We start from the raw sequence: 26,423 nt of genomic DNA, 5'->3' as shown, positions 1-26,423 counted from the left end.
CAGTTATAAAAATAGGAGAATGCATCTTTATTAGTAAGGTTGACTTTAAAATTTTGAAATGAATCTATGAATAAATGTTGGTGCACCAATCAACAAGATTGAAAGAAAAAATTCTACTGATGACAAATTTTATATGATTTTCATTTCAGAATTCTTCAAAGGGAACTGACTCACGTCAGCGGGGTGTCGGAGTCAGTGGAGATGATGACAGGGTCGCAGAAGGAGATGGAGAGTAAGCTGGCCACCCTCCTGACCTTGACTGGTGATCTCCCAGAACTCCCTCAGACCAGCCGCGACCAGATGTACCCGCTGGATCTCTGCTTCCATTACGAGGTTGAGGGATACAGAAAATTAATCTCCAATGTACAGCTAGACATTACTTTGTTACAGAAGGTGATACGTGGCGAGATTCCATCAACGCCTGAATTACAGGACATATTTTTATCCATCAGCGAAAATCAGGTCCCCAAGGCTTGGTTGACCTTGACCTTCCCAACGAGTAAACCAGTGATGAGTTGGCTGAATGATTTAAAGTGTGCTGTGGAACTGTTGACGAGTTATCTCAGTGAGGTTGACCGTCCTGCCACCTATAATTTATCAGCATTTCTGCGTCCTGATCGTTTCCTGCAGACAGTCTTACAGACACATGCCAGGAGGAATTTCCGCGATCTGCAGGCATTCCAGCTACAAGCTGAGGTAGGTTATATGCTGTATCACCTAACACAATTGTATATCTAACAGGCTGTCACACCTAACACAAATGTTCAACTAACAGGCTGTCACACCTAACACAATTGTAAATCTAACATGCTGTCACACCTAAAACAATTGTACATCTAACAGACTGTCACACCTAACACAATTGTACATCTAACAGGCTGTCACAACTAACACAATTGTATATCTAACAGGCTGTCACACCTAAAACAATATTCATCTAACAGGCTGTCTCAACTAACACAATTGTAAATCTAACATGCTGTCACACCTAACACAATTGTACATCTAACAGGCTGTCACAACTAACACAATTGTTAATCTATTCTGTCACATCTAACACAATTGTTTATCTACGCCGTCACACCTAACGTAATAAAGCACATCACAAAATGCCACACATCAAACACAACCCTTGCATTAAAGGACCATCACCACTACCAGTTATACAGGTAATTCGCTTGTTCCTTGTTTTCAGTATATTACCACTGTACAGTGGCATATGTAGCTATCTAGACAGTGCCAAAATACACACTCTAAGGCACACAAACCAGATTTGTATCAATTTCATTATATGTTAACAAACCAAAATTCAGTCATAGCAACTGGAAATTTATATAATTATACCATTTTTTATTGTTCATTTTTTCAAATCTACCACCAAACAATTTCCCTGGAAAGTTCCACCCACTTGTTCTATGTTATGTATTCTGTGGTTCTTCCAGTGAATTTCTTGGCACGTGATAGAACACCTACTGGGTGCAGAGGTGGATACGCCGTCTGCAAAATATTTTATCTTCTCATCAGTCAACGCCTTACATACGAAGTTTGATTTTTAACTCTGAGGGCCTGCTGTCTTTGATTATATGAAATAGTGTAGGTGGAGCTTATACAGGTAGACTCTGGAAGGAAGGTGTAAAATGAAAGAGAGAAAAAAACTTGTGTGCAGACTAAATGATGTGCTCAGTAATAAAAGTGGGTTCTTTTTCTTCCCCCATCTCAACCTTTTTAAGATGACTTTTAGAAAGCAAGTAAATGATTCAGTTTAAGAGGAATTACGAGTGCAAAGGTCTCCACATGAAAGGATAGAGCAATGGTGTACAGGTCTACCTGTGGATTAATTTGTTTATTCCAGTTCTTGAGATAAGATCGATGTGAAGTACAAAATGTTTTTAACATTTAGAAATAGGTGGAAAAAAAGAAGAGGTTATTTAATGTTACTGGGTGGTTGATCTTTGTAAAAAGCCAAGTCTTTAGCGGGAGCAGTTTGATAGACCACTCTGTTTGGTTATCTGCTGTGCTGCAGTGAGTAAGGAACTGCTTAGAGGGTACAGAGAAAATTAACATCACTTGTGTGAGGGTGGAGAGAGTGACCTTAAAAATATGCCCATGTTTGCTCTGTCTTTCTCTTTCACACACCCACACACATGTACTCTCTCTCTCTCTTTCTTTCTTACACACACACACGCATACACACACCGTTTTCTGCATGGCTTCCATTCAGATTCCTATACTAAGTAGCGTACACAGCAATAGTGTCAATTATATCCAGGTATGTTGGCTAAAATGGCGTAACTAGGCTGACTTTTATTCAAACATTTGTTCAGTTGATGAAGTACATGTGTGTGTATTAGAAAGGGTGACGACAACGTATTTGAATTCAGATTTTGTATTTTTGTCCAGTACTGAAATATGCAAAGATTACAGTTTGGAATTCCATAATTCCATTTTTTCACCAATATGTTTCATATAAAATCAGTGGTTTTTAACCAATGTTCAAACTTACTGCTTAATGAGTTGCACTCTCTTTTGACTTCTCACTGATGTTTTACTCATCATGACGGTTTAGTCAGAAATATTTATACTTCCAAGAATAATCAGTGAAAACCGTTTTCTTTTTTTCTCACTTTCCCCTTGGCAACCTTGCCAGCAAGTGCCTAAGGAAGCTAGTTTTGTATCATATTGACAGTTACACAGGTTTACAGTGGGGAAGAGCGCTGGCAGAGTTCAGGACTAGGAATTCATGCTAATAGATTCTTCACATGGTGTTCTTGCCTAGCTGCGCAATCATTCTTGGCACGGGAAACAAAGACTGGAAATGTGCGAAGTTCCATTATTGGGCTCACAGACGATGAATCAGTCAAAGGGACCGTTTTAGAAATCTGCATTGGAAAAATTCTGAGCAGATTCTACCTGGAATCCTGAACAATTTTTTACTGCTTACCAATTCTCATCATGTCAGGTTCTAAACTTGGAAATTCCCTACAGATTAAGTGTTTAAAACAAACCTTTTTTCACTTAGGTTAGGTTAAGAGTGGGTTTATAGGCATCCCTTGCTATCACTTAGCTTGAATACAATATTTAAACAGAGTGTGAGATTCCTCTAAAATGGAGCAATGTGCATTAAACACAGAACTTCCTCATTTTATAATTGTTTTGACTGACAAAAATATCATCTTTTTTTTCCACAGAAAAAAAAAACAAATATGAAATATAATATTCTTGCTTTCAAGAATAACTTTCCTCTTAAACATTTTAGTAAATTTAATTTACTTGAAAATTGTTACACTTTATTTTATTATTATTATTATTATTATTTCTTTTTTTTTTTTTTTTTTTCATCTTTATAATTCTAATTTTATTTATTTTAAAAATCTTTCAACTAATATACTCTTTCTTTCATTTAAGGTTCTTCCAGGCAAGGCAGCCCCCAGCAGTCCCCCAGAGACGGGCGTCTACGTCAGCCATCTTCACCTTCACCACGCGGCCTGGGACACCGTCCATGGCATCCTGACAGAGGCCCCAGACACCACCCTCCCCTGCCCCATGCCTGTAGTCTGGCTAAAACCAGTCACACAGATAGAACTGGACCAGCACCACCTGAAACACGGGGTGTACCCCTGCCCTCTGTACGTGTCCTGGCACGCGGGGGCTCTGGGAACACGGAACCTGGTTACAAAGTTAGACATGCCCACGCTGTTGTCGCCGCATGAATGGGCCGAGAGACGGGTGTTCTTGTCTTCTAGCATACCAGACGCAAACTGATGTCATCTCTGCTTCAATCCCAGTGATGGGCATGATATATATTTAGTGTGAAGTAAATGATAACATGGGAGAATGTGGAAAACCAAAAGACAAAGTGGAAACATATTACACCTTTAAGGTGGAGTGTTCCTGTACACGGCTAGTCTAAGCAAACAAGAAGTACAGATATCAGTCACTAATTGAAGTACATGTGGTTTTCTGTTTAGAACAAAAAATATTCCCCAATTATTTATGGCAGTGACATAACATGCAGATGCATACTTGTGCTCAGCAAGTATTCCAGGTGTGCATATGAGAAGTGCACTTTTACCACCAAAGGCAAAACTACATATTATAATCCGTCCCAGACACTTTCTCTTGAAGATGGTGCAGTGTGTTATTTCAAGTACGTTAGAGAACCAAAGTGCTTTAATCAGATGTTTATATACATTGTATTTCTATATTTTATGTATTTGTATATAAGGTTTATCGAATGGGTGTTTCAGATTCTTTACAATATTTACAATCTAGATATTTTAAAGTATTCTTTGTACATTGTATATCTTATTTTCAAAAGAATTTACATCTACTATCTGTTGATTTTCAAGACAAAGGTGAAACCGCCATCGTATGCAAGTCTAATATCTTTCTAGTTTGCACACACTGTCAAATTCCATGCGTTCATTTACTATCACTATCAAAGCCAAAGAAATGCATGTTTTAGGACTTCTCTTTACTCGATTTTAGGAAAGCGATCAGCTACAATTTATATACATTCCTTTGCATTTCCATGGCGTTTTTTTTTTTTTTAAGCAAAGTAGTTTCATTACTTGAAATTATCTTCAATGGGACAAAGATTTACAAAAGTGTGCTTTATACTGTTGCATACAGAGGGCTTTCAAGAAATGTAAGATTACATTCTGTATATACACTTGTCTCAGCTGTGATAATAGTCCGTCCTGTGAAATATAAACTTATTTGATGCATTTTATTCTCGAGTTTTCCTCTATAAAATAAAGGCAAACAACTTGCGTTATGTACTCTGAAAACTGTTATCTGAAATGAACCCTTCTGAATTTTTTTACTGACATCTGAAGACCATTCAATATGGCAAGGATTATTTTTCTTCATATTGGCCATCAGTTTGGCAAAAAAGGAAATGTATAAGGTAACCTTTTTCTTCCAAGGTAACGTTGTGAAAAGCATCAATTTTCAAAATTATCTGGGTAAAAAGGAATATGTAATTCCTACAAAGGACACCTTGACGTTCTTTCATTTTCCAACTAGCAATGAACCACCAAACCAAACTGTCTTTAGATAAGATGTTTATTTCACATTTAGCTGATGTACATTTAATTTTTTTGGAGTTAATTTTTTACCTTTTTGTAGTTTTTACTATCTGATTAATACCATTACCCAACATTTAGTATTGAAAAGACAAGACTACAGACTGCAACTATGACAGTATATACAGCTACAGTAACAACTAATGTTGTATTTACAATGATCCAGTTGCCTTGAAAAGAGTTTTCAAGAGTTTACATCTTTGACAACAGAACTGGCACACAAAGTTTCTTTCTTCAAGTTTACAGAAAATACCGATCATCACATTGAAGTTTTTTTTTATACGTGACCAAAAATGCACATATACAATATACAAGCACTGCAGTTGTTCCACATTTGAATGCCAACAAAATATTTCCAGGGCATTTCTGAAAACAGGGAAGTTGTCATTCTTTCATGTACATCTCATTTCTACTTAAAATTTCTCCCAAGGAACAATTCCCAGTTCCAGTATTTGAAATCCTAGATGGTTACAATGAAACACTTTGCCCTTAAAACTTTGTACACCAGACTTGAAAATCAATAAACAAAGAAAAATCAACTAAAGACGTACATGATGCTTTCTCATATCACCCATTTGTTATAGAAAAATAAGTTAGATTTGTTAAAATAGTGCTTCGTCTTCTACCAAATATCTAATATTAGACAAAACTTTAAATTATGACCCTCATTATCAATAATATCATTTAAAAGTGATTATCCAAGCTTTTAAAATGAACAGAAAAAAAAAATCAGCAGCCAGGCTGAAAATAAAGTTTGGGGAAAATACAAATTGAAATAGAACAATTTCATCTACAGTTAAAGGTTTTCCATTAACAGAGGACAAGGACACAAAACATTACAATTGGGACATACACGGGACTACACTTATCTAAAACTCTGCCTCTTAATGCTTTCAAAACTACCATCAGCATTTGCTGTTGCAGTAAACAAAACACAAGAAACTTGTCTGAAAATAATCTGCTATGACAAAAATTTACAAATCCTTATCACTTGTTGTTGTCCTAAAGGAAGCAGGGTACAAGTGATCCAAAAAGAAACCCACCATGAAAATCAAATTTAATGGGCTGCGTTTCTTTTAGTATAAAACTGAATAGTTAAGCAAGAAATCTACAACAGGCTCAACTTTTCAAGCTATTTCAAATATAAAAGAAAAAGATTGGCAAATGCTGATTGACAAACTTGTAACCTTTTAAAAGCAGCATTTTTCATAATTATATGCTGCCATGTTCCAAGTATACAGGACAGCACTATTCTCAAAGACAATGATATTCTACAAAAGAAAACGTTATAAAGACAATGCATTTATCTCTAAATATCTGCATATTCTATACTAATTATCTCAATCACAATATTCTAGAGTACAATTATAGAGAGTATGAACACTCAAGAGTTCTTTTTTTGTTTTACAAGTAACTATACATAGATATATACTTATATACAAACGGTTTAAAGAAATGCTTGGTTAGCTAGCATTGATCAAAAACTAGTCTTTAATACAAGCACAAAAGTGCCAAACGTTTTTTCTTCTCATTACTGATTTAATGTATGGATTACAATCATGTACAATTTCTAAAATCTTAGTGAAAGAGCTCACTCAATTGTAAATATCCAAATCTTTGTATGCAGTATTTCAATGATACTTCAAACATATGTTCTCCTCACTTTACAAGATACTCAAAAGTTCATCAATGTATATGATAGTATGTTTCCACATATATGTACAACAGAGGCAAAGGAAAACCTTGCCTTCTCTTTAAAACAACAGAATGCTTGCTGCTCCAAAAACTTTACAAGATTTCCTCTTTTTTTTTTCCTTTCTTCATTCAGCTACCACCTTTCAGGCCATGTGTGACTGACAATAATTAGGTCTAAGTGACTAATAATAAAAATAACAATATTAATAATAGTGAGCTACAGGTCTAAAGTGACTGATAACATTACAATGACTCTACGACTACAGTACCTAAGAACACTCCTGTTATAACTGGTTGCTATCTGGGGTCGGGGGTGGGGTCAGGGGGGTGATGATCATCTGGTCAGATCTCTCGGGACTAGTGAGAACATTGATAATTGTACCATTGACCGTTTTACGGACCAACTGAGGTGGTTGTTTGGAATAACTTAAATGACCACAATGTTGTGGCTGCTGATGATGTTGTTGACGTACTGGAGTTGTTGTTGTGACAGCTACTGGGGTCTTGTAATAAGCTGGAGCCTGGGCATCAGTGGCATACATGGTACGGTGGATAGGAGGTTCCATATGTAGAATACTGCCCTAGAAAGAATGGCATCCCTAAAGTTTAAGTAACCGGAGGCGGAAGCATGCACAGCAAGCATATGGCAAAGGCAGCAAGAACACTGGCAACAAATGTTACATACAGCAAGCAGCTGAGGTAGTTTACGGCAAAGCAGCAACTGATTAAAGCAACAAGCAAATATTAACAAGCAAAATGTCTAAATTGGAAATGCAATTAACATTCTAAAGCATCCATCAATTTCTTTATTAAGAAGATAAACATAAGTATATTTCAAAGTACAGTTAGTCAAGGAGTTAGTGTAACATTTCTGTTGAAGTAATAAATCTATTCCTCAAGCTTCATATCCCCAAAATGATTTTTTGGTGTTAAATAGTTTACAAAATAGGATTTTACATCAACTACTACTAGCCAAACACTGCCATTTATCCTAACAAATATAGTTATATAATTGCACAATGTACCATAAAAACCAGCTGCCCCTAAATTTTCTCCCTGATACACAGTGTGAAAAGGGGATAACTACCTGGCAACAGTAAGTAAACAACCAGTAAAAGTACTGAAAACAAATCACATGTTGGCATATCTTCAGTCTGAAGCACCATCTTTCTTCCATATACATGCAATCATGCAAATCAGAGCTGGCTCTGATACAACTTGCAGGTGCCCCCCCCCCCCCCCCCCCCCACCTTTCCTTCCTTTACCTTTTCTTTATCAGCATAGTCATACATGTCATGCATCTCCAGCAACATCCTATTCCCTGCCCTTTACCACAAGGTATACTAATCAAGGTACTAAATATATAACATGTACTATGTTACGGTACACGGTCCTTTGAACAAAGGAAGATTAATGTACAGATTCCTGCAGTCCACTTCCATGTTCACCATCTTGCACGGCTGATCAAAGCACACCTTATGAACACTCTTTAGATCCCCCTCCACCCCAATCCTTCCTGCTTGAACTGATCAGTTATCTTTGGACATGCAATGCCACGATGTACCCATGCAATCAGTCTGTACATGCTCTGGTGATACATTACCATACAGTCACTGCAAAAATACTATATAAGGTACTAGCTGAAGCTGTAGTACAAGTAAGCAGGTATCACTGGGTGGTATGAAGGAACAAAAAACTTTCCCAGAAAGTTCTATCAGCAGACACCAGGCAGGGCAGTCTTTCTCCCTATGATTACTTGATCTGGACAGAGATTACAGCTGTCTGATTTTTTCCTGTTGCACAAAATGGGCAAAGAAAGGTGGGCTCTGATTATTCTTGAGGGAGAAGAACTTGCTTTGGTCAAATGGACCAGCTGAAGGATTTGCCAGTACAAAACTCACATGCACTGGCTAGTTGCCTTGGGCTTCACCTGCACCTTGGTTCTGACTGTGTAACACATTAATATCCAAAATTGCAGGGCACTTACAGTATTCAAAACAGGGGAACATCTTTAGAGAGGAAAAAGACAATAAAACAAATGACACCTGCTTTTTGAATTTGGTGCCATACCATTATGCTATTCTGCAGTATAAACAGGTTGTGGAGAAATCAAAGCATTTCTTTCACCTGAATATGCTGCTGTAATAGATAACAACAACCTGTACAGTACATCACACATACTGGGCCAGGATAGATCACCCACTTCACATTTCTCTTGCTGGAAGAGTTTGGGAGATCTGCCACCAGATATGCTTTGATTTGATGTTTCATGAGAAATCAACCTTGATATGTCAATAAGATAATGTGGGTACCCCATGTGTTTAGAGCCTTTAATGCAACAGTAAGTGTTTGCATAGACATCATTCTACTTATATTGGCAAGAAGTCCTCTCCTCCCACATTTATGAGATTTGCTGAATTTGTTGTAATACCAACAACCTCTAACTGAACTTTACTTATGCTATGTATCAATATGCAATGCATATCCACAAAATGAATGCTCTCTTCAAGGACAAAAACCTTTTTTCTCCTAAATCCTTCACTAAGATGTACAAAACAGGTAAATCAAGCCCGTTTTCAGGATCCTTGCCTCATCTATCATTTCTCTCTCAGTAACTGCCCCAGGCCCCAGTTTTTTACTCTCTCTTTCAAATACAAATGTTTTGGCTACCTTCAAGAACACCTATCTCGTGTGCCCCCTTTTTTTTTCCAAGAGATTCATTATCTATGCCAGAAAGATAACACTACCTGGGGTTTTTAAAACAATAAATCAGTCTTTTTGCCAAAGGGAAAGGACAACCACCTCTGAAACACAATTTTCCCCCAAAGATGCATGAACTCCATACCATATAAGGTGTAAGTAAAAAAAGAACACACCTGGAGCCAAGCTATTAGCACAACACTCACAGGCATGGATGGGTTCAGTGACATTTCAAAAAGAGCCAATGCTCATATATCAGGGAGGAACAGCTATGTGGGGGCCGTAAGCAATTATCCAAGATGTTAAGTAAGAAACAAATGCTATCTCCTCTCCTCTCTGATCATATCAGAGGAATTCAGGCACTTGCACTGCCTGTCTGCTCCAGAGATCACCACAAGATAGAGCAGATAGTTAATAGCCAGGTTATTTCTGTAGCTGTTCCAAGCAAATGAAGACATCCCACAGATTTATAGCCAGTGATTTAGTGGTTTTCCCTCGAGTCTGTGATGATATAATGACACACCTTGTTGTGGTAGACCTAACAGGTATTCTCCATCCTGCAGTGGGGAGCAGTGTACACAGCACTGCCCTGTTCAGGTGTGTTAACACTATACACCACTGCCCTCAGCCCCAGCAGGAAACACTCAGCAAGACTAACTTCCTACAACCTGGGCTTTTAACATAACTTAACTGCAACCTAAAGGTTACACATGCTTTTGTCTAGATAAGAATCAAATTCTACTATTTTTTCACTTTCCTTCTTTCTTTTCCTCTTTAATACTAACAATTTTTCCTTTGTATCAATAAACTATTGCAATTGGACTCTTATGTGAAGCAATAAATTAGCAGATTAGAACCACTTAGCATGCTAGTGTTTATAACTGGAAACTCACAGCAAGACTAGTTTTTCTGCAGGCCATCATCATTAAAATGATCATTTCCAATAGCACTTATGTTCCATTTTCATCGACTGCCCAAAAATGCCCTAACACCTGGCATGAAAACAGACAACCCTAATGTCAATGATGCTATAATCTCTGCTATTTGGCACAGTAAGATATTCAAGCGATATTGCTCCCAATTTCCATGAAATCAAGGCTTTTACTGCATGTACCAAATAAATGATATCAGTGCATATTATAAAACCACCGTACCCTTCCAGTAAATCAAAAGCTTGTCACTTTTAGCCCCAGAAACTGCTGATATATCATTAAGCTGCACAATTTTTCAAAGAAATTTGATTTCTTTTAGACAATTTGAAATGTCAGTTCTTCACCAAATTCAGTACCCATTAGAAGAGTCGTCTACCATGCCAATGTACAGAAAGCAGCCAGCTGTTGTGAATACAGAGTTAATGTTATAACCAAGCCACAGAAGATGGTGCCAACACAGCAAATAGGAAAACCAATCAGCATTAGCTAGAGTCTTTCTCGATAGCACTTCAATTTTAAATTCCATATCTCATTCTTACTCTTATTTTATAGGGTTATTGTTTTGAAGAGATATAAATACAACATACATATTGATACTACAATAATTGTTATCATGAGGTATATAAAATTGAACTAGATATTACTACCATAAAATATATATATAGCAAATGAGGAGATTTTCACAATATACACTCAGATTGGGATCCTGGATATATACAAATACATCAGTGTTTATACAATCCCAGATTCATAGTCACTTTTCACAATTCCTCAAACTGCAAGTATAATCCCAAGTGTAAGAAGTCTCAGAACCCGTACAGTACCTCAGCAGGGGCAGCTTCCATCATGGCGGCCTCGGTGACATCAGCTGGTTGGTACTGTGGTGGCTGGGCGTACATCAGCTCTCCTGGGGCCTGCAGACCCTGGAGTTGCTGCAGCTGTGCTGTAGGGTACAGACCATAGGGGCTAGCTGTGCCAGGACTGGCCTGGAGGGGGAGAGAAAGAGACTGCGTGAGTTCTTTTATTACATGCCTTATTAAAGACAACTGTGTAACTCACTTCAGTGATGACATGTGTTGCAAATGTTTTACATTTTGCCTCTTTATTTTTGTTCAGATGAAAACTATCATCAGTAAGTTAGTTCAGCAGGTGACAAAGAGCCAAGTGCTGTCAGAATTTCACTCATAAAACTGATTTCTTTTTTTTTATTTACAGCACTTAAAATGTTTAGATCTGTCTCAACTTATTATTAACAACAGAGTGATGCCTGTAAACAATGGGAGCCTAGCTGTCCGCTGTAAAATACACGTAAAAATGCTGGCTACCCTCAGCAGAATGAAAAGTTTGGCAACAAATTGGGTTCAAACTTTGGTGGCACGAAGTTTGAAAAAAGTTTTTATATCCTTTCAAATCTAAAACAATCCTCATGAATTTGTATGGTAAAATCCCTTAATTCTTGATAACTTGCAACAAATTTGCAGCAAAACAGATTGCAAGAAGCCTTAGATTTTGCTAAGGCCACACTTTTTTATTTTTATGGATGACATCCTGCACGCGCACCGATTTTCGTCCGTTCTCCAACAAAAAAAAAAAAAAAAAAAAATAGATGCAGCATGTCTATCAGGCCTGTAGCCAGCAATTTCAAAAGGCGGGGTTCTTTTTTTTTTTGAAAAAATGTGGACCATTTTCAATAAAAACTTACTGTATCTAGATCAAATTTTACCCAGAGTGGACCTTTTTTTTTTTTTTTTTTTTTTTTTTTTTTTTTTTTTTTTCGCCCTCTCGCACTGATTTTGGGGTCCCCAGAGGATGTCATCCATAAAAATAAAAAAGTGTGGCCTAAGGGCATGCACTCCTTTATTTTGTCAACTTACTTGTGGTGCCCATCTCCAGGGTGCCGCGGCTGTGGTCCACTGGTGTTGTGCACTCTGAAATGAGGACAAAGAAACCATTATGAAGTGACACCAGCCCATTGCAGCAGGTGTGTGTAGCAGAGACTGAGGTAGTAGAGCAATGTCACTTCCAGATCAGTGCCTTTTATGGATGTGATTGTAAGAGAAGAGACAGCAAGTGCACAGCTTGGCTTCTCTACTGCCAAGATTGGAATTCCAGTCTTTTCCATTTAAAGAAGTTGAACATGCACTCAGGCATATTCAAGGCAACATTTTCTTTCTGTTTATATAGTTTATATATAAAGTTTTCGTTTCAAGCATTTAAACTGACGTTCACATTTCCTATTTCTGGTATATACTGAAATGATATCATATCATTCAGGAAGCAACACTTGCTGATATTTCATTCAAAAATGTTCACATTCATCATTTTAAACCCAAATAAATTGTTCTATTTTAAAACATCAAATCATGTCTCTTAATTTTGTGTGCACTAAACTTCTCTTCTTCACAACCTACTTGTCCTAGGAAAAAAATACATGACTGCCGTTGCAACAAGGAAATTAAGAAGAAACATCTTAAAAGCAAGCATGAATCATCCAAACAACGTGTGCTATATATAATGACTGCTGTTGCCAAGATACTAAGGGGTCATCTAATGTTACAGTAATTATAAATAACAACATCAATAACGGTCAAAACAGTACCAGCTTTCATATAAACTTGTTCAATGTTTAATTTTGTGAATGCCTCCTCAAGAACAAAACCAATTCAAGTATGGAATCCTTTTAGTACAAAACAGTTAGGTAGGTATTGAACAAAACTGAAAAAGCCTGTCATAATAATAATAATAATAAATATCATGCACTTTTTTATATTAAAAGAACCCCACAATCTTGGTAATGATGACAATAATAATAATAATGACGAATAAAATAATGAAACAAATCAGCATTCAAAACTTTGAACTTGTGAATTAACCAACACCGCAAAATAAAGAACACATGCACAGGGCTTCATCCTGACGAACCACATCAGCTCATCCAGAACAGTAAGATAACCAACGTGTCTAAACTAACAACTCTGCACAGACAAATACTGTATTACCCCTTACCACATCCCATATCATTCAAGGCCCTAGAGATACATGTAGCAGCTCATAGCTCTGAAATGGTGGATATTTTGGTTTATATGAGGGGACATATTATTTTATTGAAGGAATTCTCTGGGCTAAACAAATTTAAGTTTAAATTTAAGGGAAGACAACTGAACCTTACACATACAATTATTTTAATTTCAACTGACATTAAAATTGATATCTATTGTCTATAGGAAATATTTTATATCATTCAAGCAAATTTAATTTATGAAAAGAAGAAATCTTGTCTTTACCTATATATATATATATAACCTACCACTAAATAAATCATTAAACACCCCCAAAAAAGCTGTTAACTAGTAATATGAACACCATTTCAAGATCATTTCAGATTATGATTAAGCCCACGTGCCCTTCTGTTCTGTAGCAAAAACTTCATCTGGATGAGAGATCTTCAGCAATTTATTCCAGAACAGACTCTGAGCCTCCCTGATGACATTACAATGTGATTTTGATAGGTGAACTGTCCATTTTTTAGTCTTAAATTACATGTTCCCCCATCTTATCTCGGTGATTTAACTCTAAGAAAATCAGAAAATGAAGTTGTTTTAGAAAAAGTTCAGGTAAACTTCTTGAAGAATAGTACTAGACTTGACCTGCCCTTCTCTATAGGACATTTAAGTCCTATCAAACTAAGTGAAAAATGACAACTGGACTGTAGCTAAAAGCAGTATATATTCCATCCACCTCACAGTGCTAGCACTGAAGCAGCTGTTGTCTGACCTGGTAACTTAGGTCAGGCAGTAAGTACTGCAGGTATGCTTCATTTACAACACCTACTTCAAAACTATACCAGGCATGTGCTATATTAGACACAGAGCTGGCAATCCAGCGAATTGCAGTTAGTTCTGGAAATACTTTATCTCATCTGAAGAAGACAAGATTACTTTGTCGGGTGTGCTTCATTTCTTTGGCTATTACTTATTGTTTCAGTGAAGATCTGAAAAATTTACATTCCGTAAAGCCACTAATTGTCTAAAACTAACTCAATTTGGAAAGATGAACTCCAGTGCCCAGAAAAAAAAACTCAGTCAGAGACCTAGCTGTAGCCCCTGGAGCATGCAAGGCAATTACCTCTCACAACCCTGCCTGAACTCTGTAGCTCTGTTATGTCTGGCTGGAATTACATCTTTAACATACTGAACAGGACAGCACAAGTCCTAATATGGAAGTTTAAATTTAAATGACCACGTGTGGTTCTTTTATTTTGCATTGTCTGTCATGAAAAAAACTTTTAAATTAAATAACCATCTTTCAGATTTGTTGCCACATTTACTCTATTTCATCTGTCAAATCTTTGCCAGTAGGTAAGGATTAGAATTTCTTTATTAGTCTGTGATGGGAATTCCCAGCCTTTGCTCATTACCACTAACATCATAATACATCAAGAATCCATAATAAAATCCTCACCAGGGGCCAGCATAACAAGACATCAGGGGTCGTTGATGGACAGCTAACATGTTTGTACTTCAAGAGACCTACACACCTGACTACCTATAACATAATTAAAGATCACCCATCCACAAAGCAGGCCACTATGCCAGGAAACTGGGCCACACTGGAGCATTGCCAGATGTTGGCACCTGACTGCTTCCTAAAATAGCTCTACTTATCCAGCTGGTGTACTATTCCAGGCAGGGGTTTCCCCGGTTTTCCTGAGCCATAAATGGCACAGTGTAATCCAATGCTGCTGATGAGGTCACCAACTGGCAAACTTCACTGAGAACAAGGCTCCAGTGATCTGTGCCTTCAAAGGGAATACCTTGAAAATTTTGAGGACTGTCCTAGTTGTTTAAAGAAAAATCAAGGACTTTCAACCCGAAACTCGGCTAACCATTGACATTAATTACATATCTCCTTTAGTTATTGCGATCAAGCTTTGGTGAAGAGGTTTTACTGATGAATTTCACACCATGAGGTCTCTAAGTAAACTGCCTTTTTTTAATTGCATTATTATTATTTTCAGAATACTGCAAATAACATTCCCAACATGTTTTTCTTGCCATTTTCAGAACCCATTATTCACCCCTAGCTGGCACAAATTTTAAGCTGCAATATGATTCTGTAACTGCGCAGCACCTTATGTAATTACAGCACTGTTTACCCTACCAAACATTAGTCATGACACAGAAATGCAGGTGAGCTATTCTCTTCTGTATACCACTTGGCAGAATTGGGCTGTTACACTGGCAAGGTGCATGGAGTTGCCCTTTGCCTGTTTTTCACCTGTCTGGAGTTTATCATATCTTGATCTTCAAGTCTGGGGTTGGTTTGTGTAAACTGTTTACAGACAGAGCTGCTTGAAATCTGATTTTTCACAGTATTGTAAATAAGCACAGAGCATTAGGGGCTGATCTTTTACCTTTAACACATTGCATTTTTTTTTCTCCTTTTTTGTCTTTAGTCTATTTATAGAATTTACTTTGATTCACTGTGAATTTTAACAACCTACCCCTACATACATCATTTGTAAATACCAACTTCCTTGTAAGCTACATGTACACCCTGTCTTCCTATCTTGATCTTTTCATAAAGTAACTCCACTTCTACCGAATCCTTAACACCATCACCTACTTCCCTTTTCACTACCTGTCAGTGCCATTAAGCAGGTATGCTCTTTCTCCTGTCACAGTATGAAGTACAATGGAGCTAGTTGAGCATTAAGCTACCCCAGTCCCCTATATCCCCTAGTCTAGATATACTAGGTGTCCCCCAGGTTAAAGAAGCGCACACACTGCAGAGATGCCCCACTTACCACAGGTGGCTGGTAATACTGGAGATGACCAGGCTGGTACAGCTGGGGCTGGTGGGTCATCAGATACTGCTGCAAGGAGAATATGACAATGTGTTATTTACTGAATATTAATATTACACAATATTATTGAAATATAACTCTGTAACAAACCTTATCAGCCTGCTGACCCTATGGACCCTACAGTACAAGGATCAATTGACCCAAAGCAGAAATGATGGCCAGTAATTCAAATTCAATAATTTATATTATTAAAAATTTTACAGGTGGGCTTTTAATGCCCTTTGACAAGTACAACATTAACATCAGTGCCTGATGTTAACAGTACCCCAATTTGAAACATTGCCATAATTTAATATCAAAATGCACATCAGTCATGAAACACCTGTGTTTAAATTAAAGCACACATTTTCCCCCTCTTTTCCATACCGAAAAAATCCCAAACCTCACACTACCCAAATATTACAAAATACCTCAGCTTAGAAATTCACTTTTATACACTTTCACTTATACACACTTGCTCCTCTTTACAACCCATATTATAACATCTTCCCCCCTCCCTCTCCAAAGCCCTGTTTGCCAACTAATTGGGGCATGTAATGTTTACTGCCATATTACCTCTTACAAGTCTGCAAATGCTTCAGAACTGACAACCTTCATTACAGGTGAATGTAAAGTGGCATATTAATTGCATCTTCCCAACACCAATGTGAATGGTGATCAAAAATGTTGGTAGTTCTGATAAATAATTTACTGAAATAATGAATCTTGTTTTCACTGGCTAAGTCTTTTTTCCCTAAACATTCTATATGTGTATAAGAGAGAAAGAAGGCAGCAGAGGTGTCTGTTTGGGGGGGATAGTTTATATCACATTGGCACTGTGCCTTAGTGTCTGCAGTGTTTTATTTGTAGAAGCACCTAAAAAAGTTTCAATTTCATGTTTTCCAAGAGACCAGAGTGGTATGGCTGCCTGACCTTCCCAGGCTAAGTATCTTTATCTCCCCACATCCCAACTCTCCACATCAAGGCAGCCAGGAAATTAAGCCATCATGTATCAACTGGGAACTCCAAGGAACACAGATGGTTAATTTATCTCCCAATAGAACATCCTTTCTTATTGATGTTGCCAAACTCCTCAGGTACATCTCTCTGAACCTCATATAGATCACAGCACACATCAGCCCAGTATGTACTACCTGTCTAGCTGTGGGTTTGAATCACCTCATAGCATTGCTCCAGTCAATTATATAGAAGACTGGGTACCTTGGAGGTTTTGGTAAACAGACATGTGGTCTAAATTTGAGAGCCCAGTGAAGAGATAAATGAAAAGCTGTTGCACTTGTGCATATTCCAGGAAGAGAAGGGGACTAGGATTTTTCAACATTTCCCAACACCAATCCCATCGATATAAGAAGTCAAGAGCTGATGTACACACACATTACCCCAAAAGCCATCATAATCACCATGTCCATGTTGTCATTCTTACATATACCTGATACCTACAGACACTGTTAACTATAAAGTTACCTGTGGCTGAGCAGGGACAGCAGCTCCTTCTGTCGTGGGGAAGACTGCCATTCCATTTTGGTAGGTAAATGGTATGCCATTCTGAAACATGATTGTCCCTGCCTGGGGGATTGTGCTCTCTGAAAAAACAGGGTTAGAAATGAGAGAATCAAGGTGTATAAAGTGACAAGCTTGCTAAGATAGAAAGTAATCTTTAGAGAGAAAACTGCCAGTTGTTTTTTTACATAAAATTACATTTCTTAGTAGTATAACAATTTTTACACTAACAAATGCCTGTTTACCATTTTAAGTATCAATAGCTTAATTATGCATAAAATATATTAGTGATTAACTTTTCTATTTATTTCTCTATTTCATTACATCATTTTCTGAGATCAGAAACCTGTAATTTAGCTACACTTACCATAAAGCCTGGGAAAAGCCTGCTGCAAAATACAATATATCAGCATTACTGTGCAATGCAATCAGAATGTTTACTACATAACAACTAGTTGTTTGAGCCTTTACTCGATTTATCAGAACCACATGCTTTTATCATCATTAAAACAATTCATCAAACTGAATATACACCCTTCCCTTTCCAATTTTTTCCTGTTATGGAAATTTTACAATAAATGTTTTCAACTTACCTGTTTTCTAATGGCAGGGCCAATGTTCAATTTCCTGTCTTTAAAAACCAGATTGTCACTTTGCTGAAATATCAACAAGAGATTCAAAATCAATGGATAATATTTAAAATCAAACTTTAATTTTTCTTTTATTTATTGGGTAAATCAATTGTTTTAATTTTTTTCAAGTATAATATGTAAGAGATCTCTGAACACGCAATTCAGCTGGGCTCACCTCAGTTTTGATAATTTTTTCAGCATCTTCCTGTGTTTCAAAAGTTACAAAGCCATACCTGAAACAAAGGTGAAATGGCAAATGTTTAGTGTAAAGAAACTGGAACACCCCACAACAATTTATCAAGTCTAAGAATAACTATAAACAAAAGTCACAATTATTTCAATCAGCAATTTTAGATGGAATTAGAGTATGTGAACACTTCAGTATAATCTTTAAAAGATTTTTTTATCATTTCAGGATTTCATCACTTTTTAGCATTGGATAAACAATTATAAAAGCAAACCCTGGTGCATTTGCTCATCACAACCCATTAGTTTCAAAGAAATAATACTCTCTATATCTCAACAAAATAGCTTTTAATGAAACTTGCTGACATATACATCCCAGGGAATAAACTCTCTACATCAATAAGTGACAATGTCAGTTCATATTCAATCTTCAACCTTTTTTCAAATCCTTTACTTCAAAACACCAAAGCCATGAAAATGTGGTCTGTTTGAAATGCTGAAGAATATACACCATCTATTCTGAGGGGGAAAAAAATGAAGATGTTGACAGCACTCACCCTTTACTAACACCTGCCCTGTCAGCTATAATCTTGGTGTCTTTGACAGCACCAAATGCAGAGAAATAGTGCCTCAACTCTTGCTCTGTTGTCTGGAAGAAATAGGAGATATTTATTTCACTCTCAGGCTATAAAACGAAAAGGCTTTACATACTCATTATCACAATTATTATTAGGTTTATTACTATTTTTATTCACAATTTGCCAAAAAAATAACTTTCAGTTCTGTACAACAAGGAAACAATCCAACCTGTGAAATACATCACCAGATAGCTTGGTAAAAAATATTAGACAATCTGTACAACTTACATTTGGTGCTATCCCTCCCACAAATATCCTGTTTGGTATCACAGTCCCATACTTTGGTGCATGTGTTATCCCAGTAGGGGTGCCAGGACTAGGACTTGGGGACTGGGAGACCGACTGGGTATCCGAGGACACAGACTAAATAAATATTAACACACTGGTCACATAGCATTAAAAGGCATTTCACATATCATAAATAAATGTTTCACATAGCATAAATGAACATTTCACATAATTATCACAAAATATAAAATGTTTCACATATCATAAATACTTTTTTATATAATGAAAAAATAATAATAAACATTCGGGTATGGAGTAACAGAATGTTTGATAACCCATCCACCCCCTTTTTTCAGTAGTATTTATTTCCCAATTGCAATTTTCAATACTTCAATACTAATTTTTCTACAAATCCTGTCATTCTTTTATCTCTTTTACAAATATAAAGAAAAGAAATCTGCTAGACAAAGGAAGACTCCCATTTATCCAGAGTATTTCACAAAATTACCCTTATATATTTTAAGATACTTGCTAATAAATCACAACATTCCTTTACTAGACAATGGAATGTTTGATAGGCTAGCATCCTAAAAACACTGGTAAAATGGAGTTAAAATTTTTCAATTTGCCTTATTTCAAAGTCGGAATACAGGCTTTTAACAGATTATAAATAGTTTGTGTGCATATCTTTTTCAAATGCCCATGCTTCTCATCACAATTAAGACATCAAATCAAGCCCATACAGCAGTATTCCATCTATTTTCAATAATTTCAAATCTGAATTTGAAATATCAGACAAACTTACAATGCTATTCCCTAAGTAAAGATTTGCCATTTGCAAATGAGGGAATATATTACTTAAATTGACCCTCAAGCAATGATAGAGGAAAAGATTCTTTTCTGCAATGTTCACAGATGTTTTACATCATACTTGCTTGAAAACTTGCCTAGAAATATTACAAAGTAACAATCACAAAGATATACTGACATCCTGTATGGCATCTAACTAGTGACTACATCTCACATCCCCACACTGTTTACTCAACATATGGGGCATATTATTCTTTATTTTAAAACTTTGCTGCAAAAATCAGAACCCATTCTTTCAGTCCTCATTCACAAACTAACAAGTGAGAGAAGAGCAGCAATGCAGGGCATGTTGATGTGGGTAATTATCATTATTTATGTAGCGATTTGGGGTGAGTGCAGAAAAATCTCCAGCCAGACCAGGAATCGAACCCGGGACCCCTCGCTTACAGGGCGAGTGCTCTTACCTACTGAGCTACCCGGCCGGTTCTACCTGCCCCTGGCACTACACTCCTCCCCCCCAAATGCCGAAAGACGCGAGCCCTGTCTCGCAACACCGCTGCCACCATTGTAGCGATTTGGGGTGAGTGCAGAAAAATCACCGACCAGGCCAGGAATCGAACCCGGGACCCCTTGCTTACAGGGCGAGTGCTCTTACCTACTGAGCTACCCGGCCGGTTCTACCTGCCCCTGGCACTACATTTAGCTGGGGGGGGAGGGGGTGTGGGGAGAGGGGCAATACAGTAAAACCCCCTAACCCTAACTAGATAAGCACACTGGGTCATTATACCTGTCAATGGTCAAGGATACAGGCATTACTCATACATATGGTGTCACCAATTTACAAGTCATCAGCAATTTATTGCTTCAAACAACTGAGCCTAAAGGTATTTCTCAACTCGGCCACATTATGATTTTCGTACCATTTACTATATTAGATACCGAAAGGAGTTACAACCATTCAAACTCGCTTTTCTACCTTTTATGGAGCAAAAAAAATGCTCCAATGTTTTCATATTTCATTCAATGCATTTTCTATCACTCGAAAGCTTTACATCGTTTGCAAACTGGGTTGCCTATAAAAACAGACAAGTTTGCTGAGTGATCACCAGAAAGTTGGATAAAAATAGCCCGACTGTTGCACCTATATGAAAGCTCATACCGGGTAGTAAACGCAGTTTCAAGCTGTTTCAGATACTTAAAATATTCATTTCTTCACCAACTTAGTTAAGGTAGATCACTTTAGTCCATCTTCAAAAAGATCCGAGTACATCTGCCAGTAAATCATTTCACGCAGCCAAACAATTTATCAGTGAAAGCCGCCAAATTAATATTTTATTATTACACAAGATATAACGTATAACTGACCTTCTGCAAGTTCAAAAGAGTAGGAATACTTCCCGTGTAACATGAGCAGAGAAACGCGTGCGATCTATTATCTGGATTACTAACATCTACTGCGAGGGAAATTTGAGACGATCGGAGCATTGCCATTTTAGCTCGGACCAGCTGATGAATATGCGCCGAAATATATCTGCTGAACAGACAAAGATCGTGGAATATTTTTCAATAAACAAGGCTATGATTTCCAACATCTTGCTCAGTTTATCAAGAAATCGTGAACTTACCATATTAATTCAGTGAAAAATCCTCCAAATTCCGAGTGAACCAGTCGCCGATGGATCAATAAACACAAATCGCGGACCACGAACTCCGTGCACTGCCGACAACTTCTGCTTCCCGGCGCAGTCCTTTCCTGGAGGGGTGAAAGGATGGGGTATTCCAATATGCCCAAATTTCACCTCTGGACCTTTTTTCTAAAATTACTCCTCAGATAGCTAAGTTCTGAATCATTAAGCTGTACAAATTGTTATTTTTGTGATTTCTCTGTAATTACTGAATTTTTTTCATTTACCGCAAAATTTGTGTCCACTTTTCTGATCGATAAACTCGGCCGTGAGCAGGCGACTGCCATCAATCATGTGGTCTGGGCACGTGCCGGGGAAGTTTCCCGCCCACAGGCTGACAAGAAAACTGTTTTTATCGGGTTTATAAATCTTTTGATGCACTAAGCCACCTGGACACAGGAATTTGACTGTTCTACATGAGTATAGGTGTATCTTCAAATCTTGAGCCACATTATTTGTGAGAAAATATGAAAACTTTCCGCAGGTAGAGATGGACAGATGTTGGGGGAACTCCTTGACATCCCCCGCCATTTTTGTCACGTGCGTCAATATTGGTCACCAGCAAATTAGCACTGCCTGAGTTTCTGTTTGATTCTCAGAAAAATAAAATGGATAGTTCATCAAAAATAAACGGATAGCGCAAGTTATTTTTGTCAGTCGTTTTCAATGCTGTTTGCTGAGAATAACAGTTTTGTTTTCAAAGTGGTGATTTTGTCCTTTTTTAAAAGGAGGACATCGGGGGAAATGGACTTTTTTTCGTGGAATTTAGTGATACAATGTAAATTTAGAGCAAGCAGTCAGAGTGAGGGTGGGCAGTTATTTTTTCACATCGCATTGACTGTGTAAGCATGGGCGAGTAGTCCTCTTTGAGCAGTCATGTTTTTATTTTATCACTGTAAAAATTATTTATTTTCACCTTTTTCATATATTATTGCTATATGTGACCAAAATATGCCATGACTTCAAGGAGTTGACCCAAATAATATTGTTTTAATAAATCTTCAATGCACGTTTGAAGTGTTTTAAATTGAATTAAAACTATAATTGTTCATTATCAGTGTTAAATATATCGCACGGCGAAAGCATTCTTTTTAATCCAGCGTTTAACGCAATTAAGTTACTGAATCTACATTTATTAAAGATGTTAAGATGACCATTTGCAGAAAATATATATTTAAGTCTACCTCTTTTTTGTGCTGTCTACAAAGAGAGCTAAGAACAATAATTATTTTTGTTAAAATAAGACGTTAATAGCCTAACCAGCACTGCAAATCTGAGAAATTAAATGTAGGCTTACTATCCGCGTTTGACGTTGCCGCAAATTCATATTTTTTTACGTCTACGTGCACTGTCCAACCTCTAGGGCCTAATCTTGTCCAACTCAGACCTAAAAACTCAAATGATAAATTCATAGCAGGGTCTTACCTGATGTCGACATTTCACTCTGGAATGAAATGCCGAATTTTTGTTCAGGGACGGGTCGAACAAATGATTCGTGAGTAGGTGAAAATTAAGGGCTACTTTTGCCCCGAAGAAAAATTTTTGGCAAAAAACCGTTAGAGTAGGCCTACCTTTAGCCTTATTACGAAATTTAAAACAAAAAAGAAAGAAGCTAGGTAAGCGTAAACACGAAAATACCTACGATTTCAAGAGAGGCTGAAAAAAAATTAGTTTCACTTAGGGGAGACCGGGGCTAGTTGGCCCAGTTAGACACGTTTCGCCTTGTAGAGCCAACTAGGAATAGGTTAGAGTAACAAAACCGGTTTCAAAGTAAGCCCCATGAACTAAGCTACGTATGCAACGTCATTATTTTTCAAATAGGCCCTATAATGCCAGATGGCTCACAATTTGACAAAAGACGCAGTTGGTGTCAAGGGGGCCAACTTGCCCCGCCACGGGGCAAGTTGGCCCCAGGGTCGGGGCAAGTTGGCCCCCCTATACGAAAATGAAGTAGGGCCTATATATCCCATGTAAACGCCTTGAAATACATTTTTATACATTTTTAATTTATTAAATTGATTTTTTAGAGTCTTTGATGAATAAATAGTTCAAATGAGGCAGATTTATTGAGGTTTCCGTACGTCACGTTGTGTGTGTGTGTGGGGGGGGGGGGGGGGGGGGTATGTGTTGCAAGAACCAAAATATCTATCAATAAAATTTGTTTTGTTTTAATTAAGAATTAGTTAATAATGGTATAAAGCAGGTTTTTAATGAATGAAAACGAATAATAAATTTTCGTTTTAAAAGAAAGTAACAAATTCAGTTTTAAACCATTGAGTTTTGTTTCATACATGATCTCTAGCTAGGGAGGGGTGGAAAATCCCCTTGGGACCACATATAACACTATAAATACAAAGGGAATCCCCTTAAAATGAATTAAGGCAAAATAAATGTTTTTCTAAGGAAAGTTCAATGGATTTACTTTTTAATACATACAATCAACAGAACATTTCTAATATAAATTTTCGAAAAGACACCAGAGAGCAAATTTAATGAAATCAATCAGACGGTAAACACCGGCAAGCTTTGTCAATTTCACCAACTTGTTTATTTCAAACAGCGATGCGCGCAAAGGATTGTGGGTAATATGAGGGTCCAACTTGCCCCGAGTCTAGGGGGCCAACTAGCCCCTCGTGCACCTTTTTTATTTTAAAGGATGGCAACCATTTATGATGCTAGAATGAGCAACGGTGATATATCACAGTGAAACTTGAAATAATGAGCTTCAGTTTGATGCCCTATACATATATTATATTCGATCAAAAGCCTTTGAAAATAGATTTTTAATTCTGATAAACAAAATTACTTTTAGGTGCAAAAATCGTTCATTTGGACTCACCGCTTAAGTAAAACTTTTTAACGTCCGACACTTCCTTAGCATTGTAGGCTACGGTCACTTTACAAGAGTATGTGACCAATTTTTTTACCTCGTAGTTACTTTTTCGTAAATTGACGGGGGGCCAACTTACCCCGGGGTCCAACTAGCCCCGGTCTCCCCTATTTTAAAGGCCCTTTGAGCGTCAAACCTTCATTTATAGGCCTACAAAGTTTAAATTTCCTGGAGATTTCCACAAGCTCCCCTTATTACTCAACAATTATCATTTCTAAAACTGTTCACAGAATTGTAGGCCCTACGTAAAGCGATTTTTTTTAATTCCCATTTTTTCTAGTCTGTTACTTTGGACATCGAGTTGAGAGCATATAGGCAGGTGAGCATAACTCGTGGCAGTAAAGACGAGGAAATTTGGACCTGAGAACGGATTTATAGGTCGTAATATTATTAACAGGGGCCCTTGGGTATTTTCTTTAGTGAAAGTTAAAGTGAAAGTCACTTTTTATTTTCCGAGATGCGTTTTTATTTTCCTTGATGATTAAGATAAACATTGCTTTAACTACCAGGATATAACCTCACCAAATAGGGGCTTTAATAATAGAGGTCCATCGCGCAACGTTTGCCTGTAAATATCTTTGTTATAGATTGAAACGAACATCCGAATTGGAAACGGGCAAAAACAACAAAAAGTAAAATCCTCTTTTTTCTCTCCCTTATCCCGTGTTTAGGCCTAAGCCTTTCTCGAACGCTGCTAGGGCCCGTAGCCAGCAATTTCAACGGGGAGGGGGGCTTTTTTCTGAAAAAGTGGACCTTTTCGCCATTAAACCTTCATGTACCCACAAGAAATTTTATCCAGCGGGGACCTTTTCCCTGTAAAAAAAAAGGGGGAGGGGGGTACTTTTAAACCCCCTCCCTGGCTACGGGCCTGCAGCAACAACAAAGCGATCGAACAAGTGCGAGATCATTCTAGTTCTTACGAAGACTCCCATGGACTTTTATGGGTATATCAACAGGGTCGCCAACAGCACCATATTGGTCAAACATTAAGAGCCAAATTGTTTTTTTTTTTTTTTTTTTTTCTAATTAAAATTAAAAATGGAAAAGGATTTAGGCCCTTAAACATCGATCTAATCCAAGTTAAGAATCGAGTTGAGTAGGCCTACTGATTAACGCCAAGATTAAAATTACATTTTTAAGAATATTACGATTTTTGCGGATGAAATGTGAAAGTCCAACTTGAAATGACAAGAATACGCTTACGTGTTGTCAACTAAATAGGTCTAATGTTGGCTAATTTTGATTATAAAAATGCTAACGCCATCTCGGCAAAACCGAGTTATATCGTAATAAGTGTATTATAAAGTTATTGTCGTCACTAAAACTGGGACTTCTTGGCTAGTCCGTTCAACACACTTCCTACAGAGAACACAATTTTCTCGTAACAACCCGACACAATGTGTCTCAACTACTGCAATCATTTTCACTATCTTCCCATTTCTACAGATTACTATGGCTTTAAAATATACTACAAGCAAGGAGTTATAACTCCTTGCTACAAGCATCTTGAACACATAATGTTATCATACAGGTTTTAACAATGTTCTTGGTGTTGTAAAGACACACATCTCCCG

The 26,423-nt window shown here is 37.3% G+C and overlaps 2 protein-coding genes across 5 annotated transcripts in view; one reads left to right on the top strand and one right to left on the bottom strand.

Moving 5' to 3' along the window:
- Positions 1–4,790, top strand: part of LOC106179703 (dynein heavy chain domain-containing protein 1-like) — a 97,164-nt gene extending 92,374 nt beyond the window's left edge. The window contains exons 96-97 of the mRNA XM_087013753.1: positions 150–696; positions 3,406–4,790. Of these exons, the coding sequence (XP_086869879.1) occupies positions 150–696; positions 3,406–3,762 (904 nt within the window). The 3' untranslated portion in view covers positions 3,763–4,790. The remainder of the gene's footprint in view (positions 1–149; positions 697–3,405) is intronic.
- Positions 4,791–5,049: 259 nt separating this feature from the next.
- On the bottom strand, positions 5,050–22,075 carry LOC106179705 (uncharacterized). Of its 4 annotated transcripts, none has more exons than XM_087013759.1 (11): positions 21,900–22,075; positions 19,465–19,599; positions 19,156–19,247; positions 18,588–18,645; positions 18,374–18,436; positions 18,148–18,169; positions 17,745–17,863; positions 16,221–16,289; positions 12,289–12,342; positions 11,239–11,400; positions 5,050–7,363 (listed from the first exon to the last, which is right to left on the bottom strand). In XM_087013759.1, exons 1-11 carry the CDS (start codon positions 21,900–21,902, stop codon positions 7,067–7,069), a joined length of 1,074 nt encoding a protein of 357 aa, XP_086869885.1. In that variant the 5' UTR covers positions 21,903–22,075; the 3' UTR covers positions 5,050–7,066. The 4 variants fall into 4 exon arrangements, with proteins under 4 accessions (XP_086869885.1, XP_086869884.1, XP_086869883.1 ...); XM_087013758.1 differs by lacking the exon at positions 21,900–22,075 and adding an exon at positions 21,640–21,781 and having other exon boundaries at positions 18,148–18,166; XM_087013757.1 differs by lacking the exon at positions 21,900–22,075 and adding an exon at positions 21,640–21,780.
- Between the last annotated feature and the right edge of the window lie 4,348 nt (positions 22,076–26,423).

This window comes from Lingula anatina, chromosome 5 (assembly GCF_051362555.1).
Source record: "Lingula anatina isolate TDL-2025a chromosome 5, LinAna3.0, whole genome shotgun sequence".
Taxonomy (NCBI): Eukaryota; Metazoa; Brachiopoda; class Lingulata; order Lingulida; family Lingulidae; genus Lingula; species Lingula anatina.
The sequence above is the reverse complement of the archived record's forward strand: the minus strand, read 5'-3'. Positions and strand labels throughout refer to the sequence as shown.

Coding starts and splice junctions, on each gene's coding strand:
- LOC106179705 (XM_087013757.1), bottom strand. CDS start 21,765: ATGGCAATGCTCCGATCGTCTCAAATTTCCCTCGCAGTAGATGTTAGT. Junction 18,170..18,373: donor GCCCTGCCATTAGAAAACAG/GTAAGTTGAAAA, acceptor TGTATTTTGCAG/CAGGCTTTTCCCAGGCTTTA. Junction 17,864..18,147: donor GGCTTTTCCCAGGCTTTATG/GTAAGTGTAGCT, acceptor CTGTTTTTTCAG/AGAGCACAATCCCCCAGGCA.